A 23,276-nucleotide genomic window follows, 5' to 3' on the forward strand; every position below is an offset into this window, starting at 1 on the left:
GAATACGTGCCACAATTAAAATGAAATTGCAAATAAGAGAAATGCTTTTTAATCTTCAGGAAATTAACGCATTTATTGAGACAAAAATAAATGTAAAATGCAATAGCATTTGCATTTAATCTACAGGTGTGCTCATTCTATGACAGAATTAAAATGATAAATAAAACATCATTTGACTTTTAATTTTCCAAAAATGCCCCGCTAAATAGTGGACAATATTAAAAGGAAAATGCAATTTTGAAAATGAAAAATGAGAAATGCGTTTTAATCTTCAGATAATGAACGATTTTTATTTAGACAAAAATAAATGTAAAATGCAATAGCATTTGCATTTAATCTACAGGTAGCCTCGATCTCCAGGCTTTTAATCTACAGGTGAAGTGACAGTAAAGTTTGACTCCGATTCTCTGCAGTTGCCATTAGATGGCGACATTTCATTATGCATTATGATTTGTACAGCACATTCAGGCAGATGGGTGTACTGTTAAAGAGAACATCATCAAGTCAGTTAATTATTAAACAAGTTAGAGCTGTCAAGAAAGTGAGCCACGTTAATGATCATCTGGGTTCATCTGAGTCAAGCAGGTTAATTAATTGCAGGTTACTGTCCAGGCAGATAGACCTTTATCCTGTCCAGCAGAGCAGCTGGCTCTTGTAGGAAAGCTGGGAGGCTGTTACTGTAGTAATATGCAGCCAGCCCAAGGGCAGCGGCTGACAGAACCAAAGGAAGCATAACAGAGCGCTTAGGCTCATGATAGTGATCAGTTGGTCTCGTATTCATGGGTTGAGTGACCCTCTCCCACTGAGTAAGGATGGCCTGACGGGCCCCAGCCCACTTTCCTGGCCCTCTGAGTCGGTACTGGTACGGGGTGCAAGCACCCAGCAACATACTCAGGCCCAGCCTGGGGTCCATCAGTAGCGACCCAAGAATATTGGGCCGAACCCCTAAGAGGTCTGCTAACTCATCCATGTAGGGGATGTAGTCGACCTGGATGGTGTGCCTGTTGCTAGTGACGTACCTGGAATAAAGTTCAGAGGTAAACCCAGGTTAGACGGGACCATTTGACATCTTTTCAGTCCTAAATAGAAACTGAATAGGCTCTATGCACAGCAGCCATATTGTGAAGACATTCACAGGTGTTACCAATGATACTAATGAAGGCTCTGTTCCATTCTGGTCAAACAGAGTCAGGGTGCTGATATTGTGCATGTTGGCTCACTGGAAACACTCTGCTACACCAGTGGGTCTACAGTTGGGGTCCAGGGACCCTCATGGGCTTCCAAATGACCCCTTGCTGGTGTGTAACTCTGAGAGTGTACAAATGGAACCAAATGGACCCGTAAAGGAAGTGAAAATATGGCTGCTGGGAATAGAGCCTATTCAGTAAATGCACTGTAGTACCTTTTAGCCATGGCCTCCTGCTTGCATTTCACATCCTTAAGCATGGCAGCCATTGAAGGAAGCTTATTGCAGCCTGTGTGTGGTGAAGTCAGAATTTACAGAATTAACCTCCCCATTACCCCTGAAGCATATTTTGAAGCATAGTGTGATATAAAAGAGGTACATCCTGCATCACCTTTAAAGACACGTGTGGCCAATCTGGCTTGCATCTCAGAGATGGGCATGATGGCTCCCAGCGGCTGTACCAGGCCAATAACAGCCAGTGTAGGGCGATCCAACTCAGGGGCGAATACATACTTGTACAGTGATGCCTTGTTTCCAGACACTGGGAGCACATGTGATTCCAGGAACGGAAAAGAGAAGCTGTAACCTGTGGCAAATACCTGCAAGACACAGGGTCCCCACACATTTTTAGCAATGAATTTCCAAAACTTTTCCAAAACTTTTCCAGAATATTTAGCCCAATTTCCAGGCCTATATAACAATCATTCGGCGCAATAATGTGTCTCTTACTCCTATGTAGAATGCCCAAAGATAGGCAGTGTAGCAAAAATAAAGTTTGAGACATACATTAGGCTGCCGTCACACAGCCCGTTCGGCGAAAAACTACTTATCTAACTATATAAATGGCGAGCGACTTCCGCACCCTAGGTGCGACACCCCACAGCTCTGTTATCGAATAAACAACGCACCGCCAGACCACATGTCGCCAACTGACTCGCCACGGCGGCCGCGCTGAATTTACGCGTCGCGTAGGGGACCTCTCATTGCTCACTACACCTTTTCCACCGCGCAACATAATTAATTCTACTCACCAAATGTCGGACAAAACGGAAGGGGAGGCAGCTTCGTACCGTTTACCGTGCACACCACCGACACCGCACGGCGACGGTTTTCGCCGAAACAACACGAGCGGCCGCCATTGCACTCTGCCCATGTCCTCCACAACAGCACACACACAGCTCCTTTGCTTCAACCCCCCCCCCTTCTTACGTACCTCCTTTGTTCCACCCAGGCCGTTACTTTCACTTCACTCATGTCTCGATCACAATATGTCCGTCCTTCACGTGCCATGTTCATCCCAAACACAAAAACAAACAGCCACCGCCACAGCACAGCACGCTGCCCAGGGTAATGTGGTAAACAAACCTGCCTAGGTTCATGACACCACAGGACTCGACAGTGATGTCATCATTATGCAACCCGGAAGTACAAATACCAAGGATAGGTCAGTGATGTCAGTCGGGTTGCCAAGTTTGCTGCCAGGTTTTAAAAAACAAGCCACAGAAACAAGCAAACCGTGCATGAAAAAAAAAAAAACTGCCGAAGGGGTCCGCCATGTTCCAGGGGGGTCCCCGGGGGTCCCAACACTCACAGGGCTCGGCGGACCACCAGGGGGTCCGCGGACCACCAAAGTAACAATCACTATTAACATTTTTTCCAATTTTTTTTTTTTTTTTTTTCTTTTTGGACACTTTTACTCCGGCGATTTGGGTACCCCAATATACACGCACCCACGCCGGGCCCCGTGCGCGGCTGGGGTTGAGGGGGGCGTAGCCCCCCGAAACTCTAGTGTTACATATTTTGTGTAATATTATTCATGTTTATGAAAATGTTTTGTTTTAACAAAATCAATAGCCAAAAACAATGCATAGCCAAATATTTTTCCAGGACCCTTGATAAATTCCAGGACCTTTGATGATGTTTGATCAATTTCAAACCTTTTCCAGTACTGGATTTTTTTTTTTTTAATTTCAAAATATTTCCAGGAATTTCATGACCGTGGGGACCCTGAAGACAGAAGGTACAGTACATCAATTAACAGCAGTATCACAGCACAGGAGGTCGACGTGGTTGTCAGGGAATTGGAAGGTTCCGGTTCAAGTCATGTCAAAGTGTCCTTGAGAAAGACACGGAACGCCTAACTGCCCCCGCTGAACAGGTCACTGCCATTGGTGTGTGTGAGTGTAATGAATACATTGTTGTGACACACACACACACACACACACACACACACACACGATGTTGCTGCTGTTTGAAGGAGACAGAAAGAGAGAAATTGTCTGTGTTTATGATATCATTACACTCACCACCAAGTCAATGTCTTCCACCACACTCCCATCCTCAAATTCCACAGTGGATCCCTGAATTTGGCGGATGTTGGGTTTCACCTGAACAGTTCCAGATAGAATGCGGTTGGGCAGCTCATCGTTCACCGTGGGATGCTGACTGAACAATCTGATATTTATAGTCAGATGTGTGTTAATAAGATACTGAAGTCTGATCAATGACACATACTCTGAAAAACAATTATCTGTGGTGCTAAAGCACTTTGTTTTCACAAGCTTTGTTGTAGCTGTATGCAATACATAGATTTAAAAAACAAATAAGAAAAACCTGTGTTTCGGCTTCAGGTTGTACAAACTGTGGCAGAATCTTTGGTTGAGTCTGTTCTCTACTATGCTGCAGAAAAAGCCAAAGGGGAGGAGAAGCCTCAAATTTTCTGTCAGCCTGGAGAACTGCATATCTAGGGGGATCCCGTAATCTCCCACTCGGTTTAAAATCCAGGCACCCCTCCGAGTGCTCAGGTAAAGCTGGGAAAAGAAGTTAAGTGGGGTCAACCAGAATTGTCAAAAATACCTGATTGAATTTAATCAGATTACCATCACATTATTAGTACGCATGCCTGGGGAATCATCTATATTTTATGAACTGACACACCTGCTTGGTAACTCTGCTTAGCTCAACGGCAATGTCTCCTCCAGAGTTTCCAATTCCGATCACCACAACCTTTTGGTGACAGGTAACACAAAGTACAATTTACAATTAGCGACGCTCCAGAGCGACTTACGGTAAGCAATGTGAACACAATGTAATAGATCGAATGCATGGAGATAGTAATCTAGGATCACAGGTAAACCAAGAACCTACCATCAGACTTAACAGTATAATACAAAAAGAAAATCTGTACATTGAAACTATGCAAACTATAGGATGCCAGGTCAACAGATGAACCTGGCATCTGTCTAAATAACCTTTACATAAGCCTGCAAGGTCGTCAAGGCTAGGACAAGTGCTACGGCAAGTGCTACGGACTAAGGTGGAGTCTGAAGAGGTGAGTCTTCAGATTACGGCGGAAAGTACATCAAGAAATAGAACACAAGACACAACAGAAATCGAGGGGGAAACAACCTTTTTATTCCTCCATTCCGCTGAAGTCTTGTAGTCCCGGCTGTGAAAGTACTTTCCTTTGAATGTGTCAATTCCTGAAAGATAAAAGCATCGTTGATATCAAATTTTCATTATTTATTATTAGTATTAGTGTTCGTAATCATAGTAAAATTTGTATTAGTATAGTAGCACTGCCCCACTGCTCCTTTTAAGCTTAACTTATACTCTGTCGTACAACGGTTTCACACAACAACAAAAATAGCAGATCTACAAGCTCACAACGCTTCAGAAGAGCTCATTATGTTAGAGTGGAACCAGGGGCATGAGTCACAAGTCAGTTACCACACTTGGATTTCAGTCATAGGTGGCTGACAATACACCTACTGTAACTACACACTCTCCCCATCCCAAACAAGGAAATCATTGACTATGACAGGGTGAGATTTCACACAGGATCCCAATTGTTGAGTGATTTCATAACAGCCTTGTAGTCTTTCATGTGGTGAACCTAGGCCACGGTTGTAATAGGATATCTAAGGTAAGGTACACCTATTAGTTAGATAAAGGTACACCTATTAGTTAGATAAAGGCACACCTATTAGTTTCAGCTGATATCGTTTGTATTTAGGTTGTGAACTTGTGACCCACCCCACCCATTCCCCTTACTGTTGATATGAAATCACATGGACCCAAACATATCACACACAAAACAAATAATAAAAACACTTTTTAATTTACCCATTTTTGTATAAACTATTGGATTGTGTTTTCATATTTTACCTTTCATTTTACGTTGTGGATAATGGGAATATACGCATGTTTGTCAGCTTTGTAAACCACTGAGTGAGTATGAAATATACAATAGTGTTGTGCTGAGAATCTTACAAACAGTGACTTACGTTGATTCCCAAATGATATTGAAGTCTTATATATTTCCCCGGCCTAAGCCAAACAATGATTTGTAGGATAATTCTTGCATGGTGTATGAATGTTGTATGCACATCCCATGAAGCATACCCAGTTTTGGGTATGCTTTTTGTTTTTGTATGACATGCACTATACAAACAAACTTTGGACTTGATGTTATCAACAAAACTCTGTGTTTGTTTTTTTAATTTCATAATGTATTTTTCTAAGTTTGGGTACCGGGAAGACAACAAAATTATCTTTTGGGTCTCAGCTGAAAAAGTTTGGGAACTGGTTTATATTGCCAGTGAGTGATACCAGGGAAGTCTTGGAGAGGCATGTTGGGGTGACAGTGGTGTCCAATGCAGACCATCACAGCGTCATAGATGTGCTTCTCCTTCTTTCCATCATGGCTCTCTGTCTCAACGTCCCACTGGCCTGAACGAGAGAAATCAGGTCTCTGCTTCACCTGTAGGACTTTGGTCTGACAACAGAGAGGCAGAATAAATAACACTCAGACGTTGCTGGTTATACAACAGTGATTCTCAAGCTTTTTCATTTCAAGGACCCCCAGTTCGATATGCATTGAGGGCAGTAGAATGCCTCTTTTTTGCATTCTAATCTCTGGGAGTCCCAGAGATAAAAATGCAAACAAAATGGGGGTCCCAGACCCCAATCTACACTGTACAATCTTCAGTGTTAATTTAGTGTCCATTTGGTTCCATTTGTACACTCTCTGAGTTACGGATCCATAATGGTATTAGATTCCTAATAGACCTTTACGATACAATATTACACAGGACAATACAGTATTTGAATCTGTGTAGAATTGCATCTGTTTCTTACACCTGTGGTTTCACATATTCAGCCATGTTCAACTTGTGCAACATTGTTTAGTTGGTTGCTGTTTTTTTTCTTATTTTTTTGTTAAAAAAAACACTTTTGTACACCTAGATTAAACAAGACCAGGAGACCTGGTTCTGCCAGACCCAGGCTAAGCCGGACTTCACATGACGTGTCAGCCTGGTTCTATGCCCATCTGGGGGTCCCTGGAACAAAATATTTTGATGGGGGTCCGCGGGCAAATACATATCATTTTGGGGGTCCTTGACATGAAAAAGATTGAGCACCACTGATATAGAAACATACGTTTTCCAGAAAACTGTTGAGCGAACATTTGTAACTCAAATCTTTGCTTCTGGGGATTCTACAAATGTCTTCTAAATCCTAACAGAAAATAACTTATGTTGCTATATATCAGTGGTTCCAAAAAATGATATGTATTTGTCCGTGGAACCCCCCCCATCTTGACACAAAGATTTGTGTCAAGATTTCCACAAATCTTCCACGATTTTTCAAAATAAATTGCAGATGTACAAGCTCATAGTGCAGCACTTGGTGCCGCGCTATGAGCTTGTATATCTCCTATTTTTTAATAGCCAAAGAAATCTTAAAAATGACACAGATGCGTTTCCTGGTCTTAATGGGTCAAAATAAAGCAATATATATACTATTGGAGAAATCAATGCACTGCGTGGCACCTACAAGTTACTCAAGGGTATAAGATAGCTCTATAGTCAAACTTGCTACTGCAAGGTATTCCATGTGGCCTCCTCACATTAAAGCGTATGTACTTGGTGAGCTGGAAGTGATCCGCGTACATCCGGAAGTAGTCCATGATGAGGGAGTTGTGCATGTAGTTGGGGTAGTGTGCAGGGATAGGATAGTCACTGAAACACATCATCTCCTTGGAGGTGTTGATGATGACAGAGTGGTAGATGCTGGCCCTGTCCGCCTCTGGGTTCTCCTGCAGTAGGACAGAGAGAGGATTCAATTGCAAAGAGAGATCACGGTAGGGGTTCCAGGGGGTCCCCAGATAAAATGTGTTAATATAGCATCCAAATCAGTTTAACCAATTTAACCCTATACATCGGCTACTTGAAAATAGGCAATCTACATGCTCACAACGCGCCACAATGTGACACGTTGTGAGCATGTAACATGACCTATATTTTCAAAAATCTTGAAAAGATGTTATATTTCTGAAACATTTTAAGAACACACATCGTTTAAGGGGGTCCCTGGCATAAAATATTTTCTGACTGATGTCATTTTTTATATTGGCAAATTATAACTATATGCTACAGTATATGAACTTATTAACTGCATCCAACGTTAATTTACAACCTAAGTGCTGAACTTGTAATTGCAGTATCAATTATTTCAAGTAACAGGCTATTACAAATTAAACTAGACGCGTCGCAATTCTGGGAAATTGCAAAGTGTGGTTGCGCCGACGTCGGGACTCGAGTGATACGCCGGGAGGAATACCCTCGGAGGCCGCGCGACGTGCGATTCGAATTCGGTGCCGATCGGATCCCGCGTTCGTGATACGTGCCGTTTTGATTTTAAGAAATAGACCACTCCCACTAAAGAAATAGGCCCCTCCCACAAATGTAACGGGCCAATTGTATTGTCACGTCACTCCTGAGATCACTCACGTTTCATTTTGAGAGGATTGATTCCCCCAAAAATCATGTTTTTGCATCGAACGGTTACATTTTGCGCATTTGTGGCGCCCCCTATGGATCAAAGTGGAAATGCTTTTGGGGATTCGTTGAGTGAACCACCCTCGACATGTGATTCAAATTTGGGATTGATTGGACGTTTCGTTGTAAAACAGGCCCCTCCCACTAACTTTGGAAGGGGGTCCTCATAGGGGACCTATGAGGGGGTCCCAAGCTAGATGATTGATAGTTAGGAAGCAAATGGAGTTAATGGACCACTACGGTCACAGGTCCATCATGCGCTAGCTAGCCTGTCGCTGATGAAAAAGTAGAGAGACATACGTTGAGTTTTGATCCTAAAACTCACATCAAATGGGTGTCTGTGGCCTAATAATGTGGGTCTGGGTATCCTTAAAAAGATATAATTTGAGAATCACTAGTGTACATAATCATAATCAACGGTTATCTGGAGGAACAAGAAACACAAGATAAAGTAAGTGGGTCGAGGGTCAAGAGACATTTTCACAATGCCATTGACTAGAACAGTGGTTCTCAAAGTGTTAGTAAAATGTGAAAATGCGTTGATATAGCGTCAAAATGAGTTTAATCACTTATACATCACCCTATACATTTGCTATTTGAAAATACCCAATCTACAAGCTCAAACCGCACACGCTTGTAGATCTGCTATTACAATAAATCTATTTTGGAAATTGTTGAATATTTGCCAGACCTGAAAGGTATGGCCTACACGAGCCTTTGTCACCAATTCTTCTTATTATGCATGAATAAATAGGCACAGACTAGTCGTGACATCACTATTATGTCACAAGTATAAATACGGTTGGTATATAACGTAAGACACAAAAGATTTCAGAATTAGACTTCACACGACTTCACACGACTTCACACAACACAGGCTTAGGTCTGGCACAACCAGGTCTCCTGGTCTTAGAACTTGTTTTTAAATATTTTAGCTATGTAAAGGAAGTATTTGCACATCCAGTTCATTCGGATGCAGGTGTGTTGGACAATGAAAACTGAAGCAAACATGAACAAAAAGTCCCTCACACTGCTCTCGCTCAGCAGCCTCGTTTCGTGTGTCTTACGTCAGACGCTCTTGATGAAGGTCCAGTGAGGCCGAAACGTCTGTCAAAGCAGGGGCTGCTGAGCAAGAGCAGTGTGCGGGACTTTTTGTTCATGAAAATATGTTTTTCATGTTTGCTTCTGAAATATTTCAGCAACACAAATCTTGTGTGAGGGTCCCTGGCACAACATATTTTCAGATGGGGGTCACATAAATTTAGGGGATTCAGAACCACTGGACTAGAAACAACCTAAACAGAGGACACTGCGTTTTGCAGGACACTTGTTGTGACTCACCTTAAACCTCCACAGACCACCGATGTCATCACTGCTCTCAAAGCAGACGGGTTCCAATCCCTCATCCAGACATGCCTTGATGCAGGTCAGACCTGAGCTGCCGCCTCCGATTATCGCTACACGCCGGGCCATAGTGGACCTGTTAGGGGTTCAGGCAAGGTGAAGGTGGTCGTACATGAGAGAGACTTTCACGTCAAACTTTTCTGGTTTTGGACAGTGTTTTGGTATATGGGTTATATCCTTAAAGGAGTAGTTCACCCAAAAAATGACTTATTTTCTATCAATTGCACGCCCCATGAAGCATTGAATTCATGGAGATTTTTTTGTTTTTGTCCCATTCCTGAGCCAATAATTTGATGACCGGCGGTCTCTCCGGTAGGAGACTCAAAAAGTTTCCTTTGAGTCTCCTACCAGATACATTAGCAAATTATTGCGACAAAAACAAAAAAATCTCCATGAATTCAGTGTTTCATGGAGTGTGTAATTGATAGAAAATAAGACATTTTTTGGGTGAACTACTTCTTTGATTATTTTGAGCCTTTATTTGTATTATCTTTTATTTGACAACAAAATGACTTCAGTCTCTGCATAAGTCCATTGTAGAGTAGTTGGCAGTGGTGTAAAGTAACTAAGTATATTTACTCAAGCACTGTACTTAAGTGCAATTTTGAGGTATTTTTTTACTTTACTGGAGTATTTATGTGTGTAGATTTGGATTAAGTAACACATTTGAGTACTTCTTCCATCAGTGGTCATTTGACAACAACATAATAGGAGCTCTGCAAGTCCATTATTGTAGAGTAGTGGGTGTGGTCAAACTATGTGGATGTTTACAAATAGGAGAAAGCGCTACCAAACAGACTCATGCGAATAGGCTCTATGCACAGCAGCCATATTATCACTTCCTTCACAGGTGTTACCAATGATACTAATGAAGGCTCTGTTCCATTTAGTCTAGCACGGTGGTTTCCACGGCCCCCATAACTCTGAGAGTGTACAAATGGAACCAAATGGACCCGTACACACCTGTAAGGGGCCATTTGGAAGCCCATGAGGGTCCCCTGGACCCCAACTGTAGACCCACTGGTGTAACAGAGTGTTTCTAGTGAGCCAACATGCACAATATCAGCACCCTGACTCTGTTTGACCAAGAATGGAACAGAGCCTTCATTGGTATCATTGGTAACACCTGTGAATGTCTTCATAATATGGCTGCTGTGAATAGAGCCTATAACAACAATCATTTACCAATTAGAAACCGATGGCAGGCAGTAGCCTACTCAAGTTGAGTTCATGTACTTAGTTACTTAACACCACTGGTGGGTGTGGTCAAACTATGTGGATATTTACAAATATATATAGTCAGGGGATATTAGCAGAAAGATTTCCAATCTTGGAATAAATTCCCAACCCAAAAAATCTTCACCAATGTATGTGTTTGTAAAAGTGTCTAGTAGTAACACATCTCACAAAGATTGAAATGCAGTTTCCCTAGGAGAATTTTTGACAGCTGCTGAAAGTTGGGGTACCCACCATAACCTTATGTGGGGGGGGGGGGGAATAATTAATTCTGTTTTAAGTAGCATGTGAGGGGTCAAACTAGTGCGTTTTTATGATTCTGAATCCATTGGGGGATTTTTACACAAAATGTATACCTGGAAAAGGATGGCTATGGCCGTTTTTAGCCCAAGGTTAGGAGCTGTCAAAAAATCTTCTAGGGAAACTGCATTTCAGTCTTTGTGAGATGTGTTACTAGACACTTTTACAAACACATTGGTGAAGATTTTTTTTGGTAAGGAATTTATTCCAAGATGATTTCAATATCCCCTGACTAAATAGGAGAAAGCGCTACCAAACAGACAGACTCATGTGAATAACAACAATCACACTTACTAAATGAATTGCAAATGTCGAGATTGATAACAGGCCTGCAGACAGTTTGATTCAAGATGTATTTTCAAACACGATCGCCCTATATTTGGTTGTAAATGTTTTGTTTTCTAATAGGATCGATCGTGACCGTGCATAACCCAGTAGAGTAACAAAAGTATTTCCAATTTTCAGTACTTTTACTTCTACTCCACTACATCTCAGAGGCAAATATTATAATTTTGCTCCACTACAATTATTTGAAAACGTAAGTTACTTGTTGCTTTGTACATTATGATTATTACAAAACATAACCACTTCCAGTACTTGAAGAACCACATATTTTCAAATGACCGAAATGTATATAGGCCTGGCCTATGGGCTATAGCCCTAAATACATTTCGGCTGTTTGAAAATATAGCCTCAGCTTGTAGATCGGCTATTTTTCAAAAGATCTTGTATACATTTGAAAACTTGTGGAATGGGACATTCTGCATAACGAGTACTTTCTACTTTTACTCAAGTGCATTTTGAATTCCGGACTTTCACTTGAAAACAGAGTATGTCTTATATAAGTATAGGATACTTTTACAAGTTAAAAAAAAAAGTGAGAGTAATTTTTCCACCAGCTGTAACCCACTACGTCGACCGCTCGATGCACATTCTAATCTAATGATAAGAACACAGATCCTATACACTGGATCTTTAGCCTAAAGGTGTATTATTCTGCACTATAGTTGACACTGAGATAGGACGATATCATTGTCTTAAGTAAAGTTACCTACCTGTTGCAACCCGAAGAAAAGTATGTTCCTTCCACACACAGTGTTGTGTTAGTGTTGACAGATGGTGGGCGGAATGAAGGCAAAACTTGGGAGGCTGGACTTATATTGGCTCACGTTTTCAATCTACTAGAGTTGTAGGGTTCACCCCCCATGGACAATGGGACTTTCAGCACTATACCCCGTAGATACTCCAAACATGTACAAATTGAAGAAAACGGTGCCTACCGCCACGCTCCAAATGTTACCTCCCTCTACGGGGCAGTAGTTTAATGTAATAATCCATATCTTTCAATAAAGAAGTGTTTTAATGACGTCTGTGGCCGAACGCCATTTTTTCACCCTCGTTTACTTCCTGTTTACATTGAGTGTAATTCCGGGTTTTACCAGATGGGGCGCGTCACTAACGCCCATTGGGAACTTCCGACAGATTAGGCCACAGATTGAATCATTGTCACTTAGATGCAAAGTTTAGGTGTTAAAAACGTACGCTCGGAAGCTCCAATAATGTTAAAAACAATAAAAACATGATATTTATATACATCACTGCTATTATCATTGTTAATGTTTTGTGTTTTTTTTTTTTGGTCCTGTCTTAACTATGTATCCTACTGTATTTATTTCAGATCTTGTACATGTAAATGTATTGTTGTTTGTATGTCCGGCCTTATGGGGAATAATGTTGGGTGGTTGGGGAGGACTGTGGAAGGGTGGATGGGAGTTGTTGGGAGGAAATATAAAACCGAAGAGTTGTTTTAGTTTTTGCAAATTTGAATACAATGTCATGCCTACTCTTTGAATACATTTTGCTTTAAAAAAATAAAAAAAATAAAAACATGATAAAACAACCGAAAACACTCAAGAATAAATAAACACAGGCAAGAATATCAGTCAAGGAAAGTACATCGTGCAGAGTACAGTTATTGCCAGGGCCGGACTGGGACCAAAATTCAGCCCTGGCATTTTGGTCCGAACCGGCCCACCACCCCCCCGGCCGTTTTGTCAATGTTTTGTTAATGTGCAATATAAAAATCCTCGGCCAGCTAGTGCGCACTGAGAGGATCTTGTATCCCTTCACCCTTTTAGACTTTAATAGGCAGAAGATTTGTGGTGTCCACCAAATACATAAACATAAACAGTGACCTTTGTTGACCCAGGGGTCACATCAGTCTGGGGGAGGTTTGCAGGATGTCATCATATGGGTGACTTTGAACTCTGGTGACCTCAGATTAAGATTAGCCTCATGAAGACCAGAGGCTCACTGACAAACACAGATTTGTTCTATCTCCTTACAGAAACTAACCCCTGTATCGGGTTTTGATCATAGAGTAACAGTGCTTATGCAACGTCACTATTATAAGTACAGCCTCCTATGAATTAATGGTCCAGCTATTTAATGATACCATCACACTTACATTTTCCTAACATAGTTTGACACTTTGGCAGTGTTTTTAATAGAGCTCATTCATATTGTGAATATTTTTTAATAATAATAGTCAAATTTTCTAAAGATTTAAAAGCTTCTCATAGACTTAGGGGAATGTAGATTTGAAGCAGATACCACTCATGATTGTGTTGTATTGAAAATTAATTGAAAATAGAGGGAATATGGAATAGAATACAGCCGAACAGAAAAAGGGCTTCAAGGGAGAAGGGCTGAGAGAAGGAATGTAATATATCACTGTCTGTCAGTATACTGTAAGGGAATTGTAATTCTTCGAGTGTCATTATCTATTTGTATATAAACTGTATATTAGTTTGAGTGTTTGCTGATGGCTCTCTTTGTGCGATGATCTGCTGTTACTTCCACTTACCCTCAAAGGACAAAGTGTACATGTGTGCATTCTTGCTCTTTCCGTACATCCGGGAGGCATCAGTCACAGGTGCTGGCACAGTTCCTGCTCCGAGACACCCTCCCCCAAGAGGGTAATGTTTTTTTTAAACCAGACTCCCCAGCTATAATCTCTGTACAGAACAATCCAGAACCCCTCTTCCTCCCACACTCGTTCTCTAGTCTAAACCATTCTACAAATGTCTTCTAAATCCCAACAGTATTCTGAAAAACCTATGTTTCTATATCAGTGGTGCTCAAACTTTTTCATGTCAAGGACCCACAAAATTATATTTATTTGGCCCCCCATCTCAAAATATGTTGTTCCAGGGACCCCCCAGAAGCAAAGATTTGAGTTAAAAATGTTTGCTTTTAAAGAATATAAATATATTAATTTGCACACATTTTCTCGATTTTTCAAAAATAGCAGATCTACAAGCTCATAGCGCGGCACTCGGTGCCGCGCTATGAGCTTGTAGATCTGCTATTTTTGAATAGCCAAAGTGCAAAATAATGCTATATAGCTCAAATCAAAACATTTCACAGATGCGTCCCAGGTCTTAATGGGCTAAAACCCCTCGTCCTGTCCTCTCACACTCCCACCGTACTCTTGTCACCCCCAGGAGCCGGTCTCAGCCCAAGTGCTGTCTGTCTGCTGCTCTCATCAGGACCCTGGGAGCCCGTCCTAATTTATTATGCGCTCCTCCAAGTCATTCGCTGGCAGTACTTGGAAGAAAAACTCAAAAACAGCCACTGCGTGCGTCTTGTAACAATTTCCACTCTTTCCATGTTATCTGGAAGACATCCTGATTTCCGTTCAGCTAAAACTGTAATATACATATATACCAAAATAAGCCACATTTTAGTTAGTTAACAAAAAGGTTTATTTAAAAACAAATAGGCATCAGATACCGGACGGACAGCACCTTTTGTGGAGCAGACTCCCCAAGCATGACCAGGGGTCTTCAACAGGGGGTCCGGGACCCCTAGGGGATCGTCAGAGTTACAACAGGGGGTCCGCCAAATCTTTGTGTGATATGATTTTTATGTTTTACCTTAACCACTTGAACCCCAGCATCCCTTTTCCTGAGGAGAACTTTAGCCAAAAATAGCCTATCTACAAGCTCACAACGCCTCGCAACGCAATTTTTAGCAAAGAGGTGTAGAGGGAAAAAAGAGCAGACCAAGTAATATAGAGGGGGGTCCCTGCTTCATCTCTCTCTCTCTCTCTCTCAGCTAGGGGGTCCTTGGCCTGAAAACATTGAAGACCCCTGCCATAGACACTCAGAATTTATAAAATACACAACCAGCCTACAGTATGTGAATGAATGAGGTATGTTTATAACCCCCCCTGTAATGATAAGAAGGTTTGACCCAATTAGCTTCAGAGCCTGTCTCCGATTGGCTCAATCTTCCTGCTTCTTCTTGCTCTGCGGCGTGTCGTTGTTTAACTTGGAGAAGTGTTCAGACATGGCTGCCAGCGCCCGATAGCGGTGAGAGATCGTGTTCTTCACATCTTTAGGCAGCTCAGCATAGCTGCAGATGAAAAGGGGAGAAACACTGTAAATTGTATACTGGATACAAATGGAAACACAAGTGATGAACAATCCCTGATGCAAATGCATAGCAGTGTTGATTTCGTCGACTAAAACTATGACGAAAAATGTTCTTCGACTACCTTTTTTTCACTGACAAAAACTAGATAAAAACGAAATAAAAACTAAGCTATGATGACTAAAACTAGACTAAATATATTGACAATTTCGTCAACAAATATAAACTAGACTAAAATATTAGTGAGGGACGAGTGGAGAAGAGATCCAGTAGAACTAAAAGATAAGTCATTTTATGTTTGGTTGCGCTCGGGTGTTGAGCTCTGAAAATAGCAGATCTACAAGCTCACAACGCGTCGCGCGCTGCGACGCGTTGTGAGCTTGTAGATCGGCTATTTTCAGCATGCGACCAAGTGTAAAATCATCCATTACGACGCCATCAAGGCACCGCCAACATACATTTTAGTCGACTAAATCAACTGTAGATTTAGTCGACTATAATCTTATGACATTTAGTTGACTAAAACTAGACAAAAAACTAAAACATTTCAGATGACTAAAATATGACTAAAACTAAATCAGAATTTACTGTCAAAATCAACACTGATGAATTAAATGGCTGGTTAACATTTGGCGCCCTCTTGTGATATTACTGGGACTGACATGCAACATCCTCGCTTACGTTTTGTCATAGCCTTCGGGTTGGAAACAGGGGTCCCATCCAAAGTCTCTAGGACCTCTGGGATCCACGATAGACCCCTAGAAACACCAAAAGAAACATTTGTGAATATGAGGAAAAAAAGTGAAAAACAAATAAAGACAGCGGGTCGGGCATAGGGAGATTCTGACCTCTGTTATCCCTCTGAACAGCTGTACTGGCTCATTTTTCCCAGCAGTGAAGGCGAAGGTGCAAAGAGCCCAGGCCGATTTGTCTTCAAACCCAGCCAGGAGCTTATACAAACCTGGGAAAACACAATTACAACTCATATTAACATTTAGATCATACATGGGCAACTGGCCCCCACCTTCACTTAATGCGGCCCGCAGGTTAATATCGGAATACTGATATATTATTGATTTCAGCTGTTACTATTCCACACATGACCCGCTTTAATTACTTCAGTCTATTAGTAGCTTAATGACTAGTATTAATATGTATTTAAGTTCACAAAGTTAACATAAGTATAACTAAATGCATTTGCAATTAAACAAAAATGTTACTTTTCACGATTCCAATTCAAAAATAGCAAAAATAGCAGATCTACAACCTCAAAACGCGTCGCACTGCAACGCATTTTGTGCTTGTAGATCGGCCATTTTTGCTATTTTTGAATTGGAATCCTGAATTGGAAATCTGAATACTTTTGTGTTACGTAGAATGGCGAAGTACGGCATTAATTTACTAAAAAAAGTAAAAATACAGAGATAAGAGGTGTCTGCCCAACAGTATATGCAATGTGGCCCTCTGGAGTGAGTGTGGAAATACAGTGGCCCTCTCCATCATCAAAGTTGCATCACCCCTGATTTAGATATACAACTGTGGTTATGTTTGATAAGAGAGACATCTAATATTTAATCTAATATCTTACCTTCTGGCTTCAGTTTATCAAGGAACCATTTTCTGCAACAAAAAAAACGAGACAACCTATTATAGTCTCTCATTAATTCACAACCGCAAACAAAAAAGGAACAAAATATAATCATTGAATAGATGGTACACTGACATGTAAGGACCAGGCAGACCGCCCAGGGCTCTGAAACACAGGCAGGTGTCCTCCACTATCACCGGCCCATCAATCTGAAGGATTAATATATCATTATTAACCCATTAAGACCTGAGGCCAATAAAAATGTTGTCTAAATCCAGTATTCTAACAAAATATTTTGTTCCAGGGACCCCCAGAAGCAAAGATTTGAGTTAAAAATGTTAACTTTAAAAAAAGATATATATTCAAAGATTTGCACACATTTTCAAAAAATTTTCAAAAATATCAGATCTACAAGCTCATAGCGCGGCACGAAGTGACACACTATGAGCTTGTAGATCTGTATTTTGGGAAAATCGTGACACACACATTCATATATACAGTATATATATATATATATATATATACATACAGTATATATATATATATACAGTATATATATATATATATATATATATATATATATATATATATATATATATATATATATATATATATATATATATATATATATATATATATCTAACTATATAAATGGCGACCAACTTCCGCACCCTCGGTGTCCACACCCCACAGCTCTATTATCGACTAAACAACGCACCGCCAGACCACATCTCGCAAACTGAGTCGCCACGGCGGCCGCGCTGAATTTACGCCTCGCGTAGGGGACATCTCACTGCTCACTGCACCTTTTCCACCGCGCAACATAATTAATTCTACTCACCAAATGTCGGACAAAACGGAAGGGGAGCCAGCTTCGTACCGTTTACCGTGCGCACGACCTCATCACCACAACAGCACGCAGCCGCTGCGGGGTTTTTTTCCTTTTTTTCCAAACTTTTTTTTTGGTCACCATTTTCTCCAGGCACCATTTCTGGTGTAACGTCGGGTGTTTCTTTTCACCAGCCAATCACCTTTCACGTTGCCACGTCCGTTGCCACGTCGCGCTGACGTACGCTAAACAAGCGCTGCCGTGCGCACAATGCAAACGAGCCCAAAGGCGCGCAAAAATAAGCCGACCATTGCTTAGACACAAAGTCAGACCTGGCAACGCAGCCTACGCCAATCATGTGTGAGAGATCTACAAGCTATGGGGCAGAGACGCCACCGTATCTTAGCAACAACTACAGCGCTCACTCTCATTGGTCGTGTCACGCTAAGAGCAGTCTCCAGACAATGGCATCGCAGACAGCTTGCTGTTACTGCTGTAGCCATCACAGGCAGTTGCAGCACGACGGACAGGGCGCTGTGATAGCTGCCATGTCGCTAACGCTAACCTGGTTGTCATGCCTGCAGCGGCTGTGCAATCACTTTGTCAACAATGCACGTTCGTGTGGTGAATGTCTATATTGCTGCTCAGTTCGTCCATTGTAGATGGTGTATGTTTGTGTGTGTCTTCTGGAGAACTATGTAACTCCACAGCAACTACCGTACCTAATGGCAGGACCGCCCCGTGCAACGCATGTTAGCCTGCATTATGGTCATGTAGTAATTTCAGATAATTTCGCTCCGATTAAAGCAGTGTTTATCAACCCTTTCACGCCGCCCCCCCCCCCCCCCCCAAATACACGTACTTGATCTGGGACCCCCCCATTCTGTTTGACTCCGTTCCACAAGTACATATTGTGAAAATAGCCGATCTACAAGCTCGAAACGCCTCACGTTGAGAGGCTTTGTAAGCTTGGAGATCGGCTATTTTCTACATGATTGCCTCTTTCTTACATTCTTTGCCAATGTGGCCCATGTTTTCATAGCATAGTTTATTGACCACTTCTGTTGCAGAAATGGCCATTTCCTTTACTTTCGGTTTTTTATTGTCTCCGCCAGGCCGAAAGGCATGGCGCAAGACTATGTTTCACCCCCTGTCCGTCCGTCTGTGATAGCTAATCTCTCACATCGTTGACTTGATCGCAGCAAAATAACAGCCCGATGTGGAGAGTCAGTGAGAGCTGGATAAACGACGTAAAATGTGTCAAAAGGAGTCTGTACGGCTGTCGATAAATGAACACATGACGTCGGTGGGAGAGGACATATTGTGTCTTTTGGACAAACAGCAGCGTGGTGCTGATGTTTGTTGTGTGAAGCAGCTTAATGTCAGAGTGTTTGTGTTGGAGCGCCTCAGTGCGGCTGCAGAGTTCATGTGCAACCTCTTCCAGAGAGACACAGACACACTAGAAACTCTGCTGGGGAAAAAAAACACTGCTGGGCATTGACTTTCCTATGGACATTGATCTACACACTGCAGGTATATCTGCTACACACACAACATCAAACTACACACTGCAGGTATGATGCAGCGTTTGCATTACAGCCAGCATGCCAGCGTAGTTCCCATATGGTTTCAAGGTGGGCTAAACCATATGGACCCCATGTCAGCAATGTCAGCGGCATCCACTTCAGTCCCAACTGCGATGCCCATGCAGGCTATAAGTAGCTTCTACCTGGCCCTTAGGTGGGCCCCAACTAGCCATGTTTATGTGGGACCAAGGCGGGTCCTAACTGGGTTTGCCCATGCAGGCTTTAACTGGGTTCTACCTGGGCCCTAGGTGTACCCTAACCAACCACAGTGCAGTGCCCATCGCTCCAATTGTTGTGACGTCAGGGCTCTCAATACTGCACATTGGTGGAGGAGGAGGGGCCGCAGGGCGACCGCACACATCGCTGAACCAATGGTAGCCCACGGATGTTTCCTCTGTGGATTTACAATCTGCCCCTCTATGCCACATATCATCCGCACTACAGGGTCTTCACTGACCCAGCCACGGCCCCACTGACCCTCATGACGCTACGCCACTTAAACGTGCCGCAGCATGCGCTGGGTTGCCAGGTTTGCACAGCCTGCGCCAGAAACAAGCAACCACCTTCATGAAAAAAAAAAAAACACCGAAATGGTCCGCAATGTTCCAGGGGTGTCCCCGCGCGTCCCAACACGCCACAGGGGGTCCGCGGACCATCAGGGGGTCCGCGGACCCCCTGTGGACCCCCTGAAACATAACAAATATTATTTCTTCAAATTTTTTCCTTTTTCAAAAAAACTTTTCCACAGTTTCACTCCGGCGATTTGGGTCCCCCAATATACACACGGCCACGCTGGGCCCCGTGCGCGGCTGGGGTTGAGGGGGGCGTAGCCCCCCGAAACTCTAGTATATATATATATATATATATATATATAGCTAGAATCTAAAATGACACAGATGCTATCTCGGTTTTAATGGGAAGTGATCATATATTGCCCCATACCTGACATGCTGCCTCTTTACACTTCTGTATAGAGATCTCATCTGGCTCTCCCTGGTATTCAGGCACTGGATGAGAACATGTTCCAAGTAAGCAATCATAGCTTATCACTACGACTATCAGTAAATGCATTATATCCATCACCATTATTTATACTCACAGTCAATCTTCTTGGAAATGAGTTTGTAAGGAAACTTGTCTCCCAAGATCTGAATAACCTGAAAGAATGACATGTAAAATGTAGGGTGAATATTTTCCATGTGATATCAAAAGGATTGTTTGGAAAACGAGGAAGGAGAAGACGGGTTTACAGTAGCCCTAGAATGGCTAATAGTCAGGGGATATTAGCAGAATATTTTCCAATCTTGGAATAAATTCCTTACCAAAAAAAATCTTCACCAATGTGTTTGTAAAGGTGTCTAGTAACACATCTCACAAAGACTGAAATTCAGTATCCCTAGGAGAATTTTTGACAGCTCCTTAAAGTTGGGGTACCATCCATAACCTTGGTTTAAAAAAAATCCCCAAAAAATGTCAACATTTAATTCTGTTTTAAGTAGCATGTGAGGGGTCAAACTAGGGTGTTTTTATGATTCTGAATCCATTGCAAGCATTTGTTTTGCACCAAAACCACTCCTTGGGCTAAAAATGGCCATAGCCAGGTATACTTTTTGTGTAAAAAGCCCATTGAGATTGGGCCGTTTTTAGCCCAAGGAGTGGTTTTGGTGCAAAACAAATGCTTGCAATGGATTCAGAATCATAGAAAACACCCTAGTTCGACACCTCACATGCTACTTAAAACAGAATTAAATTTTGATTTTTTTTTGGGGGGGATTTTTCCCAACTTTCCCAACTTTAAGGAGCTGTCAAAAATTCTCCTGGGGATACTGAATTTCAGTCTTTGTGAGATGTGTTACTAGACACCTTTACAAACACATTGGTGAAGATTTTTTTTGGTAAGGAATTTATTCCAAGACTTTTTTAATATCCCCTGACTATAATATTACATAGGCTTACAAAATACATAGCCATAGATCACGTGGCATTCTAATTTGTAGCGCTCCATGTGGTGGTTGAGTCAGTGGTAACTGTAATCATACCAATTTATGTGCCTGTATCGTGCAGTGGCGTCCCCAGGAATTACATTTTAGGGCAGGCGAGAATTTATTTTTTGCATATGGCCCCTCCCCCTTACTGTACATATGTCTTAATTTAAATTTCTAAACTGTTTATATGATGTTCTGCATAGTAGTGTATATCTGTCTGTCATTTTATGTGCACTATGAATTGAGTACATAAGGTCCCCACTCCCCCCCCCCCCCCCCCCCAAAGAAAATATACCCCAAAGGAGTGGGGAGCATTTTTTTTAAATTATATTATTAGTAAATACAAGTTTTCTGCTAGAACTGTCAAATGGATGTGATAGCTGAAAGACTAGCCCTAGAATGTCTGTGATCTTACATACATTTCAAGTATTTCAAATACACAGTCATAGATAACTCTCGTCGCCGCGCTGTGTAGTGACGATCTGCGCGGCCGTGGCCATTTACCGCGGCCATTTACTGACGGACTCATTTACCTAAACGGGTCCGGCAGTCAAGTCGCGCCCCCCTAGCGCGTCCACACAGTCGTCCGTGTGCAGCTCGTGGAAAAGTGGAGATATTTGACTAAACACGCGTTTTCTGGCAGAACTTTCAGATGGATATGAAACTAGAGGACAAAATATGACTCCAAGTCTTAGGAATTAATTATTGGGTGAGTACAGACGGAGTTTAGAGCACTTTTACGGCCGCGCAGATCGTCACTACACAGCGCGGCGACGAGAGTTATCTATGACTGTGTATTTGAAATACTTGAAATGTATGTAAGATCACAGACATTCTAGGGCTAGCTGAAAGACCTGACCCCCAAGTCACAGAAACAAATACACACGAAGCACTACATAGTTAGTGTTAGCTAACACAGCTAGTACACCATTGAAAGTAATAGCTGAAAACCTCTCAAGGTGGCGCCACCTGCCCATTGAACTCAATGGACGGGGGGCGGGGCGGTCACTCGTTCTGAATACAAGCAATCAATGTATGGATGGATGGATGGAATTACAGTCAGACATGCTAGGTTCGCAATGCTATTTACCAGCAGCAACCATAGAAGGAAACATAGTCGGATTCTGGACAAACGTTGAATGCTCGAATCCATGACACTCACTTACCTATTCAGAATGAATGAATAATATGAATATGAATGATAACACGAATAACAACACAAATACATTGAATCTTACCTCTTCAAGTTTCTTCGCGTTTCCAGTCACGAAAACCACAGACCTCCCTGTAGGAACAGCCATGCTGACTGTCTTCTCTCTTCAAGGAAGGAACTTACATTCCTTTCCTTGACTTTCTTCAGGAACATTTACAGAGACGGACCAGACTTTCCCGGCGAAAACACTTCCGGGTTGCCATGTCCGCTTATTATAAGCGAATTTGGGCTTCTTTTTCCTGTAAAGTTGCTTGTAGGCGCGGGTTGTGTTTTTTGGGGCTTGCTTCCTAATGTTGTTTAAGGTTTACCAGGCTAGTTTAAACCAGTAGTTCTTAAACATTTGCGTGAATTGCAACGCGTTGTGAGCTTGTAGATCGGCTATTTCCAATAGCTTCTTTGTTTGCCTTGTTTTCATAGACCTGGTTGCTTATTTCTCGCACACAAACTGGCAACGCCAGTGTCCGTCCCTTTATTTCCTCCGGTGTGAATCCAAGGACTGTGTTGTGAAACGGGAGAGCCAAACAAACACAGAGGAGTGAACCTTTAACAATTCAATTCAAAGGGCTTTATTGGCATTAGAAAACATACGTTTACATTGCCAAAGCAAAAAGCACCGCAAAAACCTTTAACTCTATGGAGTGAACGTGATAGAGGAAGTCTGTGTTATAAT

General features: G+C 42.0%; 2 protein-coding genes across 2 annotated transcripts; both read right to left on the bottom strand.

Moving 5' to 3' along the window:
* Positions 1-12,152, bottom strand: LOC311051346 (flavin-containing monooxygenase 5-like). Its single transcript, XM_084065904.1, has 11 exons — positions 12,024-12,152; positions 9,370-9,508; positions 7,098-7,286; positions 5,798-5,963; positions 4,595-4,668; positions 4,124-4,192; positions 3,800-3,996; positions 3,493-3,640; positions 1,578-1,785; positions 1,403-1,475; positions 1-1,019 (listed from the first exon to the last, which is right to left on the bottom strand). Exons 2-11 carry the CDS (start codon positions 9,499-9,501, stop codon positions 602-604), a joined length of 1,674 nt encoding a protein of 557 aa, XP_083922030.1. The 5' UTR covers positions 9,502-9,508; positions 12,024-12,152; the 3' UTR covers positions 1-601.
* Positions 12,153-14,711: 2,559 nt separating this feature from the next.
* itpa (inosine triphosphatase (nucleoside triphosphate pyrophosphatase)) lies at positions 14,712-22,750 on the bottom strand. The gene is made up of 8 exons (XM_084067322.1): positions 22,632-22,750; positions 20,508-20,565; positions 20,351-20,415; positions 17,129-17,202; positions 16,994-17,025; positions 16,254-16,366; positions 16,087-16,163; positions 14,712-15,387 (listed from the first exon to the last, which is right to left on the bottom strand). The coding sequence occupies exons 1-8, from the start codon at positions 22,692-22,694 to the stop codon at positions 15,258-15,260; spliced, it is 612 nt and encodes a 203-aa protein (XP_083923448.1). The 5' UTR covers positions 22,695-22,750; the 3' UTR covers positions 14,712-15,257.
* Positions 22,751-23,276: the final 526 nt, after the last annotated feature.

This window comes from Gymnoscopelus microlampas (assembly GCF_963454915.1).
Source record: "Gymnoscopelus microlampas genome assembly, chromosome: 9".
Classification (NCBI taxonomy): domain Eukaryota; kingdom Metazoa; phylum Chordata; class Actinopteri; order Myctophiformes; family Myctophidae; genus Gymnoscopelus; species Gymnoscopelus microlampas.